Source organism: Acipenser ruthenus, chromosome 12, assembly GCF_902713425.1.
Source record: "Acipenser ruthenus chromosome 12, fAciRut3.2 maternal haplotype, whole genome shotgun sequence".
Classification (NCBI taxonomy): Eukaryota; Metazoa; Chordata; class Actinopteri; order Acipenseriformes; family Acipenseridae; genus Acipenser; species Acipenser ruthenus.
Window position 1 is genome coordinate 26929781 of NC_081200.1, and position 15919 is coordinate 26945699.

General features: G+C 35.4%; 1 protein-coding gene across 1 annotated transcript; it reads left to right on the forward strand.

Annotated features, from left to right (window-relative positions):
• The first annotated feature begins 576 nt into the window (after window positions 1-576).
• Window positions 577-15520, forward strand: LOC117417430 (spindle assembly abnormal protein 6 homolog). The gene is made up of 17 exons (XM_034029578.3): window positions 577-823; window positions 1923-1983; window positions 2802-2881; window positions 3349-3453; window positions 5384-5555; window positions 5669-5746; window positions 6164-6283; window positions 6959-7150; window positions 8023-8217; window positions 9161-9250; window positions 10637-10816; window positions 10939-11020; window positions 11394-11530; window positions 12302-12454; window positions 12821-12924; window positions 13780-13862; window positions 14197-15520. The coding sequence occupies exons 1-17, from the start codon at window positions 759-761 to the stop codon at window positions 14274-14276; spliced, it is 1977 nt and encodes a 658-aa protein (XP_033885469.1). The 5' UTR covers window positions 577-758; the 3' UTR covers window positions 14277-15520.
• The last annotated feature ends 399 nt before the right edge of the window (window positions 15521-15919 follow it).

The following is a 15919-nucleotide window of genomic DNA, read 5'->3' on the forward strand; positions in this document are numbered from 1 at the left end:
AAAGAGTCTACGAAACGGAAGCAGAATATCTGGGGGCGTGTCAAGCTTTTCTTTTTAAATGAAAATGTCTTTTCTGCTTTTCATGTTAGAGAGTATTGCAGTCAGTCTGGTGTGTGTATATATATATATATATATATATATATATATATATATACACACATACACACACTTCTATAGCGACTACTGCGACTACTTTAAATGTAAGCATGTTTAATACGGGGGAAAAGTTTGAAAGGGCGTATGATATATAACACATATAATTAGTTAATATTTTGTTTTGGTGTCAATTCAAGTCTTCACATAATCAAATTAAAATCTGATAAACGTGCCATGGTAACAGCAAAGTAAACATTTAACTGCATAAACATTCTGGGAACTAACAATTTATAAAATGAAAGTTTAAATAGAAAAGAAAACACACATACAACATAAACCACGCACAAAAAAGACTGCACAATTACGTTTGCTTTGTAAAGTACTATATTGGTACATTGAGAGACGTTGGCGCGGATACCTGTCACAGTGCAGTTGCATACAGTTTCAATCTTTAAAAACGTGAAGTTGCCAAGGTGATTATGGCAACACAGGAAGTCTAAGGACCTCCCTTTTAAGAATCTACAGCTTCCGATTTCCGCCTTTTAGCGTAACGGCCGTCCGCGGGAGTGAAGCGCCAAACTTGAAACAGAAAGCTGGAAACAAAATTTAAAATATAAAGTAAACCAATATTTCACGTTTGTTGTCAGGAATATGAGTTTACCATGACAGAAACCCTTTTCAACCAGATACTGCAGGCCCAAGTCAAGTGTAAAGACTGCGAAGATAGGTAAGAAAAAGTTCTGACTGTAGTCTGCATTGTCGTTCTGAGCAGTGCTTGTTCGGGGGCCTGGCCTACATGTACCAGTTGTTCGTCATAGGTGTATTTTGAAAACGTTTAATTCGGGAACGGGCAATGAAAGTTGAGAAGACAACTTCATATCTCTGTTAAAAACGTCACACACACACACACACTTACATAGATCTACATCTAGACAGACAGACAGACAGACTTTATATCTTTACAATTATTATTCGTAATTGGCATGACCTGTGTAGTATTAAAAGTTGTAATTGGTTGTTGAAGTAAAATATGGAGATCGTGTGCTTCAGCAGACAGTAGATATTACTACTGGAATGCAGATGCACCGATCAGTAGTTAAATGTATACCACTGCCAGTTGCAATCATTCACCATACCCAGAGTTTTAGTGTCTACATTATTTCCCAACAACCAGATGACACTTTTTAAGACTTCTTATCAGCACAAGAGATGCGTACCTTAAAATGTATGTAGGCTAGTTTTTGCACCTAAATGAAACTGAACTTGTGTGTGAATTTTCAGTTGATGTGTTAGTTGATTTTTCTAATAATACCTAGGTGGTATAGGTTTTAATGGGAAGGTGTTTATGTAGCCTACATCTATTGACATATGAAGTTATACATTGCATAGTATCGCTTAAGGGATAGAAGGGTAGGGATAATGGCTTTCTCTGCACTGTGAAAAAGCCAATAACTTTTGAAATATTCGTGATAGGGGTGCAACATTTCCTGTTGTAAGTTATACATTTCATGGCTAAATTCAGCTCCAATGGTCATCAATGAATCTTTTTTTCTCGGCAGTCATGTTGTCCCACAGATGTGCAAAAATGAAGATGTGGCGTCAAGTTGTTTGACACACAAGGGAGACTTAATAGGGGTCTGACTTTGTCCAAAATTTTCTCTATTGCTGAGATACTAAGGATTATCCCCCAGTTATGGGAAAGAGCCATTTTTAAAATAAAAATGCTATGTACCAAGCTTCATGAACATCTGAGACGCTGGATGACATGACTAGTTGTGTTCACACGGAATGACCCTATTGTTTTTTTATCATTATTTTTTCTGCAGGAGGGCCAATATTCGAGTCAGCATTGAACTTAAGTCGACATCAAATCCAGTCCACAAAAAAGTGAGTTTTTAATGCATGGCAATGAAGTTACAGCAGTGATGTACACAAGACAATCCAAGATCCATAAGCCTAAAATAGTTTTGATTAAGACAGTTTGCATTAATAATAAGAATCCCGGATGTCAATTGTTGGGCCTGCAACAGCTGTCCTGCAGTCTAAAGTGCAGAAAGCTTTCAGATTAAAAAAAATAAATAAAATAAAATATTGACTTCTTGGGGCTCCCGAGTGGCGCATCCGGTAAAGGCGCTCCGCATGGAGCGCAGGATGCACCCCATAGCCTGGAGGTCGCCGGTTCGGTCCGTCGCCCGGGTGGGGAGGGCTTAGGCCGGCCAGGGTGTCCTTGGCTCACTGCGCACCAGCGACCCCTGTGGACTGGCCGGGCGCCTCTGGGCTTGCCTTTAAGCTGCCCAGAGCTGCGTTGTCCTCCGACGCTGTAGCTCTGAGGTGGCCGCATGGTGGGCCTGCAGTGAAAAGAAGCGATCGGCTGACGGCACATACTTCGGAGGACTGCGTGTGTTCATCTTCGCTGCTCCTGAGTCAGCGCGGGGGTGGTAGCTATTTCAAATTGGGAGAAAAACGGGGTAAAAATCAATTGGCGACTACTAAAATTTATAAAAAAATAAATAAAAATATTGACCTCTTGTGCATTTAGTACAAAAATATAATATATGCAACACAAAACACAAAATGTAATTTAATAGTACTGAATTCTTTCTAATTTATATTCAGTTTGAACCTAAACATAATTAGGTCGAGCTCTGTGCAAGTCGAATATGGATAGCTTATTTATTCCACTTTTTTTTTGGTATGGTTTACAGGATTTGGTAGTACGGATAACGGACGACATAGATCCGTATTTTCTTTACAACCTTGTTATATCAGAAGAGGATTTCCAAAGGTATGTTACTCTTTGACTAAAAGTATTGCAGTTTCTTTCAAATCTCTTATAAAAGTGTCGCCAGCCTGCAAGTAATGTTTTACATTTAATCAATTTACTATAAAATTTCACTGTTCTGTTTTAAAAATATCATCTAGTGCCAAATACAGACTGCATTTTAAAGCTTTTTTGTACAGTTTTTCAATGGTCTTACTGTTGCATGTGTCCTTCATACAGTAAATGCACAGTGCAGTATAGCACCACAGTAAAGAAGGGGACATTATGTGGTATGACCAGGTAGTATTGCATTCAATCTGTTGCTTTTATGTGATATGGAATGTGATACATTGTGTAAAAATAAACTGTATAACTAAGATGTGATGTTCCAAAACTATATAAAGCACATTTAATTTGTTGTTAAAAATGATTTGTTTTAACTTCAAAATAATTAGTATTTCTCATTTAGTGCTTTCTTTATATTTTTATAGCTTAAAGGTCCAACAGGGTCTCCTTGTAGACTTTTCAGCATTTCCACAAAAATTCATAGATCTCTTGCACCAATGTATCCAAGAGCAAGACAAAGACAACCCAAGGTGAGTGACTGAATCCAGTTTTGAGAGCTGACGGACCACTTTACTTGTTTTCTGACTATTTACTATGTACATTACTTTTTACTTTGCTTGCATGCAATTAAAAACAAAAATGTGTAACTAAACATGTACTAAAATCAGAACACACAGTGGAAACTGTACACTTTTCCTAATCATCAATATTTAAAACTGCAGGTTTTACACTAAAATGTAATTCATGTCAACTACATTCTTGCATAGTTCTGTTTTCTCAACAAGTCTGCTAAGAAATAAACAATAATAACATTATCAGCAAACAGACCTTGTTTTTTTGTTGGTTGTAGAGTTAGATGACTCATCACGCTTTGTGCTAAATATGCATACAAGTCATCACTCTTTGTGCTAAATATGCATACAACCTACAGCAACAGGAGTTTATGAATAATAGGCTCTATTACTGCACAAGAATCAAAACAGAAAATATGCAAGCAGATTGTTTTTTCCCAAATTGTTTTTGTTATACTGATAATGTTTTAAGGGAAACACTATAAAGCTGATATTATAGGTGTGACCTTGTGGGGGCACTGCTCTTTTACATACAAAATGTATTTAGAAATAGGGCTGTGTTCGAAGGTTTGTTCGCTAGCCAGGGATACGAAGATTGTTTTAAACCTCCGAAGGTTCAGACAGGTTCACGCACTGTATTATTTATTTATTTATTTATTTATTCCTGTTAACAGAAACTGTTTGACAATGTGAATACTGTAAATCACACATTAAATGTCACTCACATGCAAAATTCGATCTTTTTGATTTGTATAATGCATATTAAATAATCAAAAGTTGCTATTAAAATCCGCTACCAAATCGTATCCGTACAACTCTACATGGCGCACTTGCCGTATATGGAGCAGGGTATCCAAAGCAGAGGGCTCGTACCTCTAGTGACTTTTGCTTCAGTAAAGTATGTACTGAATACCTAGTGTATAAGACAGTGTAAGAGAAGTGCTATGGTAGAATATGTTTGAAACATACAAAATATACGCCAACACTAATAATTTTAATTTCTAAAACTGAGCACCGTCCGCCCCTCCCCGCTCCAGCTCGTGTTATCCAGAGGCAAACCTTTAATTTCTTCATTCGCCGTCTCGACAGCAAAGCGTTGTAGCGTAAGCTGTTTTGAAAGAAATGTCTCAAAACCTCTCTGCTGTTTGGGATTTTTTTGTTAAATGCCTAGACGACCAAAAAAATAGTTGAATGCAAACTGTGCAAGCGACTCCTAGCATGGAGGCATAACCAATCTCTGGGGTCACTTGACAAGCGTAAGTTCATATTATTATTAGTATTATTCATATTTTTAGTAGTAGTAAAATGTAACTGATAACATGCTTGGAACGGTGATTATTAAATAAAGCTTTGTCCACAGCAGCTGGTGCAATGCAAGCTTACTGTATATATCGCAAGCAGACTCAATTCCGTGTAAATAAACAACATGTATTTATATTTTTATTTAAATTATAAAAACATGATTACTGTTCTATATAATGTATTTTTAATCTACATATGAATGTTTTATTCCATTCATATGGATTACCTGTAAAATAGGTTAAAATTATGCAAATGAGTACCATCGACGGTTCGAACCTTCCTTCGGTAATGTGTTCCGAACCTTCGAGGGTCAATATGTACCCTTCGTTGCAGCCCTAATTTAGAAACAAACTGTGCTTTGAATTAATTTGCCTTTCAATATTTCATGTACTGTTATCACTTTATATTATAATACTTTTTGTTTAAACTTATTTTCTTTTAGACTACAATTTTGCAAAACATTACATTTCTCTAATATCTATTTTTCATAATATATTTGAGAATGTTTGTATTATAAGATTGCATATGTTATTAAAAAATGTAATACAAATAAAGGTATATCATTTCTGTTTGTCTTGTACGTTAGGTTTCTACTGCAATTCCTTTCATCAACACCAGTATTAGACCACACTCCTGCCCATTTAAACATAGTAGAGACAAATGCCTTCAAACACCTTACACACCTTTCCCTCAAACTTCTACATGGCACAGATGTGGAAATAAAGAAGTATTTGGCGATCTGTTTAACGTGTGTAAAGGTAAGTATATTTTCATTGCTGTTTTTCTGTAATATATTTTTGGAACGTCCTTAAGTGGCACCGCCTTGCATTAAAGAAAGATCATTAAGTATAACTTATCTTTATGGCAATAGGATGAAAGACTGTTGTTGGAACAGAAGCTTCAGAAAACAGAGGAAGATCTCTCCAGGCAGTTAAGCTACACACAACAGGTAAAGGTTTCTCTGTAAAGTGGTAGAATATTGAATCTACATCTATATAACTATAATATTTTGCAATGCAGAAATTGCCACTATACAAGCAATCATGCTATACTGCTGAAAAAACACCATTTGAAGGATGGCACTTACTTTGTATTTTATCTCTCAGTGCTGCTGTTTTTAATCTTGACGATGGAGTTCATTGAGGCTCAAATTAAACATAAACCTGTAGCATTTATTATGTTGCCTAAACCAAACAATGAAGTTAGATTTTGTTTTGGGCCATTGTAATCTTTCATGTGGGCAGAATTAAACCCCATATGTTGTTTTCTTTCTAATAAGAAATGAAATGAGTGTTGTTGTAGTATACTTTCATGATGCCTATTCAATTAGATAAATGTGTGTTTTCTTTTCCAAATCAATGAATAGACTCTGTCAGAAAAGAGCAGAGAACTTGACAGATTGAGATCTGAATGGACATCCCAAACTACTGCCCTGTCAAACAAGCATTCTCAGGAGCTAACTTCAGAGAGGGAAAGGGCACTTGAGGTACAGTTGAAATGAACCCTTGAGCTGTGTTGTCACTATGCCAGCGCGTAGTTAAGATGTAAACTAGTGGGGAGCATTGCAAAGTTTGTAAATTACCATGAAAAGTATTTTATTACTGAATAAAATTGCCTGCTCCTGGCTTTTACTGTCTCACATGGCTAGCAGTAAACCATTTATGTTGCTTTCCTTTTGAGGGCCGAACTCCATTCTATGAATTTTCCTTTCAATACAAAATACATTTGCTGAAAATTATTTTGTGGTGTGATTCATTTTATTTGTGTTCAAAGAAGTAATGTAACAATGTAACACAATCTTAAATATGTATAAAGCCAACTTCAACTTGTATTACAGTTAACCAGCTAGTTACTACTACTTGTTGTAATCTATAAAGATATGCTAAAGCAATATTACATTTTATAAACTCTGTTTAATAATATTAAACTAATAAATACTAGGTATGAGAAATTAGCATTTTGAGTGTAATATGGCACCCAATTTTAAAATGATTTAAATCTAATACTTGTCAAATCTACACTGTGAGTTCTATTACTTAGTTAATATATTATGCAAATTCTAGTTTAAAAACAAAAAAGACCAGACTGGATCGCAGAAATCACTTTTCCTTTAAATGTTTTTCATATATTGGCAGTAATAAAATGTGTCTTCTGTTTACAGGCCCAGACAAAGTATCAGCAGCAGTCTGAGCAGCAGCGGAGAGAGTTGGAAAGTCTGCATCAGAAAAACATAGAGCAACTACAGACCAGGCTAGTGAAGTTGGAGACATGCAACAAAGAAATGACAGAGCGGAAATACCAATTGGAATCAATTATCCGGGACCACGCGGCTAAACTTTTGGGCTTGGAAGATGTAAGGGCATTGTTATGTTTCATTGGCCAAGATAGGATTGCAAAATCTTAAATAATGCAAATTTGTTTTCATTTTAATTGTGTATTTGTTAGTAATGGACTGGACTTGCACATTATTACTGACACAAGAATTAAATGGTTAAATCAGATTCTTTTTTTGGTGTTAAATGTTGGAGGCTTTCTATTTATGAACATACATGCACACTTAGTTGCAGTGTTCCCCACATTTGTCCTGCAAGCAGACCCTGGAGGCATTGCCCTCACGGGATGAGGGAGCAGTTCATTGAGAGCCAAGTTAGACTTCAATGTTAGAATTGGCCTTCAGACATGATATGCTTGTGTATTACCCACTGTGCCACCAAGCCGTTTCATTTTCTGTGAAAGCAAATATATACGTATTTCTAGGTTTGCTTTTTACAGTTTTCTTTATTTTATAATAGATAATATTAATTCATGATTCCAGTAGAGAAGAGTAACACAATATGTTCTGTTTTACCTAAAACTAAGGTGCAGTACCTCAAAACTAATGGGATCCTCTTGCTTTAGTCTAATTGTGCTGCAAAAATCACAGAAAGGTCATGCTGGTAGGCAGGAGTTTAAACACTAAGGGCTGTATTTTGAATGCAAAGGCAGACATTAATTAAACACCTGTAACTTGGTTGCTGGAAAGAGCAGTTAATTATTTTATATTCTTGTGAGTGTTGTGCTGTTACAATGATTGTATTCATCTCTGAATGTTTGACTGTGCCTGAATCTCTGTCAGCTGATTCTTTCATTAACATTTAGTACTCTGCCTTCTTCAGGCTCCATATTCTATTCCCTTTTCTATAGTTTACCTGTTTTTATTACTATTTTATTACTATTTCTTGTTAGGAGTCGCACAGAGCAAAGCAAGAGGTCCTGTCGCTGCGCCGGGAAAACTCCACCCTGGATTTGGAATGCCATGAAAAGGAAAAGCACATCAATCAACTGCAAACTCGAGTGGCTGTGCTAGAGCAAGAGATCAAAGACAAAGATCAGCTGGTGATCAGATCAAAAGAAGTACTGGATGCCACTCAGGAACAAAAGGTAGCTGGAGCATCTTTGCAAGATTATAATTGAGGGAATAAATAGTACATAGAAGAGGGCTATGCGAGTAGTACATGAATAGCAGTGATTTAGCCATGCATATCAACCCAAGATTATGTGATGGATGATGCAGTATGTAATCCTCACATGCATAGCTGTGTAAAATATGGGGCAGATTATGCAAAACCATGTATTCCAATGTATATATAATGCATGTGTATAACATGAATTATGAGGCTTTCTTGAACCCCTTATGATGTGGATGTAGCCACCTTGTATAGAAGTATTTCTTTATTATAAATATAAAAACACCAGTTTTTTTGGCTAATGTTTAAAGTAGCCATTGGTAGTGTTGGATGTAATATCATTCATTATAAAAGTTGCAGTGGTTTGTAAATATATAATTAGGGCTTCTGATTTTCAGTTTTAACCGATAAAACACCCCTGATACAAAAAAATTAAATCGATGGATAGCCAATAAACACCGGAAAACACAGTAAAAACTGTGGAAATGGTTAATTTATTCATGTTGACTTTACCCTTTTTCCATTAAAAAAAATAAAACCTACTACAAAAATAATAATAAATACATTTCCCTATGCTGCTGGGCAATGTCCAGCCTTCCTGACTTGTATCTATCATTGATTAGTTCTGAATACTTTAAACCCGCCCCAACTACTGAGTGACAGCAAATTCCTACATTTCTATTGGAGACTCCGCCTGCAATAAGTGTGCAAGTACTGTCGAGTTACTATATATATTTTGACACACACCAAAAAAAAAAAAAAAAACGCTCAAGCATTTTAGAAAGTAACCGAAAACACTAATTTCATCAAAAACGAAAGGCCCGAAAAAAACAATTTACATAAAACTCGAAAATATCTAAAAATAGAACCCGAAAAACAGAAGCCCTATATATAATATAATTATTTTGTATTTTCAGCTGGCCATCGAAGAAAATGCAAAGAGAACACAACTTCATATTGGAAAACTCGAGGCAGCAGTTCAGTCTTTATCGGAGGAGTTGATTAAGGTGTGTTAAGAAAGCAGGGTGAATTCAGTAATTAATAGAAACAAATAGGAAGTTCAGAGTATCCTTTGAGAATCTTATATATATATATATTATATATATATATAATTCTCACCTTTTGTTGCCTTATAGCCTGGAATTAATGCATTAAAATATATATATCTAGATATTTTTTTAATTTATCTACACATCCTACCCCACAATTTCCAAGTGAAAAAAATATTCTAGAAATTTGTAGAAAATTAATTTAAAATAAAAACTGAAATAGCTTGGTTGGATAAGTGTCCACCCACCTTTGTAATAGCAATCCTAAATTAGCTCAGGCGTAACCAATCGCCTTCAAAATCACACACCAAGTTAAATTGTAGTGATTCACATGATTTCAGGATAAATTCAGCAGTTCCTGTAGGTTCCCTCTGCTGGGTAGTGCATTTCAAAGCAAAGACTCAACCATGAGCACCAAGGCCCAGTCAGAGCCCCGACCTAAATCCAATCGAAAATTTGTGGCATGACTTGAAGATTGCAGTCCATCAACGCTCCACAAGGAACTTGACAGCTTGAACAGTTTTGTAAAGAAGAATGGTCAAATATTGCCAAATCTAGGTGTACAAAGTTGGTAGAGACCTATCCCAACAGACTCACAGCTGTAATTGCTGCAAAAGGTGCTTCTACCAAGTATTAACTCAGGGGGGTGGAGACTTATCCAATTATGATCTTTTCAGTTTTGTATTTTTTTTTTTATTATTTTTCTTTTTTATTTAGTCGTTGCCATTTTTTTTTTTTTTTATTATTTTCTCCCAATTTGGAATGGCCAATTATTTTATTATGCTCAGCTCACCGCTACCACCCCTGCGCTGACTCGGGAGGGCGAAGACGAACACACGCTGTCCTCCGAAGCGTGTGCCATCAGCCGACTGCTTTTTTTTTTTTTTTTTCGCACTGCGGACTCCCCATGCAGCCACCCAAGAGCTACAGCGTCGGAGGACAACACATCTCTCGGGCAGCTTACAGGCAAGCCCGCAGTCGCGTACAGGGGTCGCTGGTTCGCGGTGAGCCGAGGACACCGTGGCCGACCTAACCCTCCCTCCCCCCGGGTGGCGCTCGGCCAATTGAGCACCGCCCCCTGGAAGCTCCCGTCCTCGGTCGGCAAAGGAATAGCCTGGACTCGAACTTGTGACGTCCAGGCTAAATTGTTGATGCTCATAATGTATTAGAGTAGAAAAATGCAACATGTCTAAGACTTTTGCACAGCAGTGTGTGTGTGTGTGTCATATATACTGTTCTCCAGAGTTTTCATTTACATTTTTTTTAAACAATCACTGAATGAAACAGTTTATATATAAATGATTTTGAAACTGTTGAAATAAATATAGATTTTTTGTGCCCCAGGCAAATGAAATTATTAAAAAACTACAAGGAGATGTGAAGACTCTGGGAGGCAAACTAAAACTAAAGAATTCGGTTACCATTCAGCAAGAAAAACTGTTATCTGAGAAAGAAGAAAAATTGAAGAAGGAACAGAAAGAGCTGCATGATGTTCAGCACGCTCTTCAGCTGAAAAAAGAGGAGGTGAGGAACAATGTGTGAGATATGCAGTCAACTCACCCACTTCTGGGGATCTTACCCATTTCTTTGCTTTGTCTTTCATAGAAGAAATGCCTTGTAACTGATTCTTTTCTTTTCACTTGCAGGCATCAAAACTGCAAGAGCAACTGGAAGCTAGTGTTCAAAAATTAGAGGAAAGCAAGCAGCTGCTTAAAACTAATGAAAATGGTTTGTAGTTTCAGCTTTATAAAGTAGCATTTTGTGACCCAGAGATTATAGAACAATTCTGTGCAGAAAAAAATCGTCTACCAAATTCTACTACAGGAGAAAGCTCATCTTGGTCTTTGTGGTAGTCTTCCCCAAACAAAAAGCTATTAACTTGATAAGAGGTAGGTCAGGGACAAATACGCATAACTTTTCTTCAAAACTGCCTCTCTGGAACTCGGAATTAAATTTTTCCCAAGAAAAGGTAAATAAAAGAGGGACTGTTTTTATTAAGATTGATTGATTGATTGGAATTTTTACCCTAGCATTCAAATTAGTGCTACGTGGGTTTAAAATTAATTTGTGAAAAACTCAGTTATTTGTTTATTCTTTACAGTGATCACATGGCTTAACAAGCAACTTAATGAAAACCAGGTGACAAGAAAGCAAGAAACATTAGGAACGTTTGAAACGCCGCCTGGTATTTCTTCCAGTGGAGGGTTCAGAACTGGAACTTTAGCTCAGAATATGGTGGTAAGAGTGACATTTATTAATCATTCCAAATTCGTACATATTTGGGCAGTTCTAATACTGGAAAGATTTGGGGATTTTTAAGATGCTGATGCTGCTTCTTCCCATTTTAGCCTATTGAGTACTTTATTTATATTATCTTTTATGGTTGATCAGTAGCTCATTACATTAAAATAGATTATAAGTACAGTAAAACCTGTCTAATCCTGCCCTTCTGTGAACAGTCATTATGTATGCATTGGCATTATTAGTCCCTATTGAAATTATTGATATGATACCATCTACAATAGAAGCTGTTTATTCTGGTATGGTACATTTACTGTAAAATCTATGTTCACATAATGGAAAAAGTTAAATGAAAATTATAGTTTTAATAGAGTTTTTGTCATTGATACCTAATTATTTTTGAGTACAGTATTAGATTTTACAGTACCTCTAATCCAGCACACTGTATAATCCGGCACAATTTTCCGGTCCCAAAAGATGCTGAATCAGACCAGTTTTACTGTAATCATTTTTTGGTTCTGTTGATTAGCATTCTACAACCATGGTAGCCCATGCCACTTAGATTTTTCTTTTTAGCTACATTTTGTAATCATGTATTTTTCAGCAGTATTAATTGCCAAGGATAATCAATCATACCTTTTTATGATGAGAGTTCAAATTGTTGTATTTTTAATGAAATACTGAATGAAAATGAATTACCATTTTCCTTTTTTAAAGCTTCTTTTTGTTAAACATTTTCCTTTTCCTCCCTTTCTCTCTTCTTTCCAGCTTGAAAATCGACCCCTTCACTCTGCCTCGGGAACAAACTATCCTGTTACCTCTACTTTAAATTCAAAGTATTCCTTCTTCCCACAGTCCTTTGCTGTTAGCACTGGCAGCCGTCCATCCTTAGCACTCCACAATCAGGGCTATGGACCAAAGGCAGGCATATTTTGTCATATACTGTACTAACCAGTTGTAGCCTATTTTTAGTACTAAATTGAAATGTATTAGACATATTTTTAGGCAATTCTATAAAAATAATTTTCAATAATTGAATCCCTCCGTGCAAGAACTAAGTACGGCTATTGAAACCGAATTTTCTTACTGGTAGCGATCATACAATTAGTTTAATAGGTATTTTTGATAAATACTGCTGGAAATCTTTTTTGTGGAGGCATTTAAAACTTCAGTTCTATGCCTCAAATCGTGGTGACCTGTACTTGCACTGATAGTTCATGGCATGATCTTTGTATCCTTTCTCTGCACCAGTGTTAACAGATAATTATTATTATTTTTACTGCACAGGTCCAGTTTAATCCTCTGATGTCTAAACCCAGTGTGTCTCCTGTCGACATAAAACCAGGGGCTCCTACAGCACAAAATGCACATGCCTTCTCAAATAAAGAAAAGTATGTATACTGAAGAGATGTATTTAGAATATGTTGTACAACAGTGTAAATGTGAATTTAGTAGTTTGTGTCTTTGTTTATGTATACTGTTATGTGGGTTTGTGAACAATGTAATTTTTTTAAGCCATTTTTAAATTTACAGTTTTTTAATATATTTTATATTTGAGGGCTGATGGATTTTATGATTGGTTACAAGAGTTCTAAAAATATTAGTGTTTTTAATTGTTAAAGTTAAAATGTTTAAAAACATTGTTCATACACATGCGTAATAACTAGGGATCCTAGTTTTCTGAAATAAAAAATAATAATTCACCAATAAAAAAAATAGAATTCTGCATTATTCCTCAATTAAAATAAAAGGCTAAAATTGAGCCCCCCTTTTCACATTATAATACCCAAACAGTATTATTGAGTAACAGTTAACACAATCAATAATGTAAACAAACTTACCGTTTTACTTTAAACATTACAAATATTTCTGTGTAGTAATAATAAAAAAAAAAAAAATAGTGTTCATATTAGTTTATCTCCAAGTTAGTCTTTGTCATCTGGATGGCTATTGCCAAAGTCATTGACCCAATCTTTAAGGGTGGTTTTTATCGTTTTCAGCATCTTTAAATAGCTTGTTCAGCAGTAACAACACACTGGATAATTAACCTTGGCCTCTGCACCAGAAGCAGTTTTATTGAACAAGTATGTTTACGTAAATGTAAAGTAAAATTGCCTGTGTTGATGATTGTATATGATAAGAGCATTGATTTGGTTATTCTGCAGCCAACTGATTGCTAGGATCCCTGGTAATAACACAAGGGTTTTTCTCTTTGAATAAAAACTGCATCGATGATTTCTTTTCAGTGGTGAACCTTTTGGGCTGGAATCAAAGTATTTTCAGAAACGTGAGGACAGCATTCCTCTGCGTGGAATTGTACAAAACAAAGGTATGTGTACAATAAATGCTAGGAGTCACAAGACAAATGAGTTAAGGGCTGTTTACAACCTTACAAGGGCTGCATTGTCTGAAGCACTAGAACATTGTTCATGAGGATGAGCTGCTGCAAGACTCCTATACAGTGGAAATCTAAAGGTTGATTTACAGTCTTTAATACAGAGGGGTTTTTTTGTTTTATAGAAATTTGGTTAAATGTTTTACTCTCCCTCTTGTCTGTTTCTTCAAGTGTGTCGTTAAAATACTACAGCCAAGTTTTATAATTCATATAAACATTTTTGAGATAATGATTATATTCTCTCTCCCCCCCCCCCCCCGATTTCCAGAACTCCAAGTGGGTGCTGCACATCCATCTTCTAAACCAGGACCCTATTCTGCAGCATCTGCCTACTTCCCTGGACAATAGCCAGGATTATTAAATGTTGCACTCGGTTCTTCCAACCCCCACCTGAACTTACTGTACATTTTACAAAAAGCAACTGTATAGTCAATGACTTTTCAGTCATTTTAAAGCTAATGTAAAAAGTGATCCCATATATAGACTATTGTACATGTTATTAACTAATATGTGTATCTATTTTGACCCAATTTTTTAACCTCATAGTGTAGAGAAGTTGAACAATAAGCCAATTTCCTCCAAAATACTTTTTCGGGATGTTGTATTTATTTCTCAAAAGTTGTTTGAAATTCTTACTCTACATCAGTGCTTATTTAACCATAACCAAATATAAAATGAAAATGAGGGCTTTTAATACATCATCAGATTAATTTCATTTGGTGTGCTAAAGTTATAGGCGTTGTGGGATTTTCCTTTTCTAGTTCACCTAGTACTGTGCATGTGTTTCATACTCAAAAGGTAATTTTAACTACACCATTGCAAGTTATTTACTTTAATTTTCATGCAGTTTCCAGAACTGTATTTCAGTAAGATTTGTACAGAATTTGCATATTAATTTACATTTTCAGTTCTTCCCGAGTTCAGAACAATATGTGCTTTCATTCAAGAAAATGCAGATAAGTGCATTAAGCTCATGTGCCATCTGGATAAGGTTAGAAAGAAATGTCAAATGTTAAATATTTATTTTTTTACAAAAGGGTTAATGGGGTCCAGTGATACTTACTGAAGATGGGACTGTTTCAAACAATTACAACCGAGTATTTAACAGTAGATACTGTATCTGATAGAATTATTCAAAAATGTAAACATAACTAGTCACAGACAAGTTTTTCATAAATTCATACACCTTGGAGATTAAAAGAAGTGGAAATTAAATTTAAATGCTTGGATGTAAAAATCAAACTACAAAGTGTATTAAAAGGAAAGAAACTTGAATGTTAAAGTTACTACTGTAACTGGTTTAAATATTTACAAAACCTTAACAGGGATAAAAAACAATATGGTTTACTTATTTGTGGTTTGAAAAGCAAATTATTACTCTACCTCTTTTGGATGTTTTTTTTTTTTTTAAATCATTGATGCATTTTAAAAATGATTTTGCTGTGTATAAATTGTAAAGTTTTGTTTTCAATCATGAGTGCTGTTTGAAAAGCATTAACTAGTAATGTTTTATAGAAAAATTGCAATGTATATATTTTCTTTCAGAGATTTATAAGTGGTGGTGTATAATTAAAGCAATGTTTTAAGTTGGCATGATTTTGAAGTTAATTTATTGCAGTACTGCATTTTTCATAGATGAAAGGTTAAACTTCACACTATTTAAGGGTAATTGTTCTTATGGCTAGCAGACCATACTGTTTTAATCAGTCTGTTGCTATATATTTGTGGTTGTAAAAGTCTTCATGAGATGGGTATTAGTCTTGAGCATGAGAAAAGGCCATCTGGCCCATCAAGGAACCTCCCTTGTGAACTGAAACAAGATAAGGTTGTCCAAGACCTGTGAAACCAACTGTGTTTCATGAGTCACCATCTCAAAGCGATGACTGGGCCACACTGGAGAACCAGATTTTTCTGCAGATTCTTTGAGGAATATTTACATAATCTTCCTAAATGTTTTGTCATGTTGAATCAATCTGCCCTTTACAGCGCTC

Coding starts and splice junctions, on each gene's coding strand:
- LOC117417430 (XM_034029578.3), top strand. CDS start 759: ATGACAGAAACCCTTTTCAACCAGATACTGCAGGCCCAAGTCAAGTGT. Junction 824..1,922: donor TGTAAAGACTGCGAAGATAG/GTAAGAAAAAGT, acceptor TTTTTTCTGCAG/GAGGGCCAATATTCGAGTCA. Junction 5,747..6,163: donor AGTTAAGCTACACACAACAG/GTAAAGGTTTCT, acceptor ATCAATGAATAG/ACTCTGTCAGAAAAGAGCAG.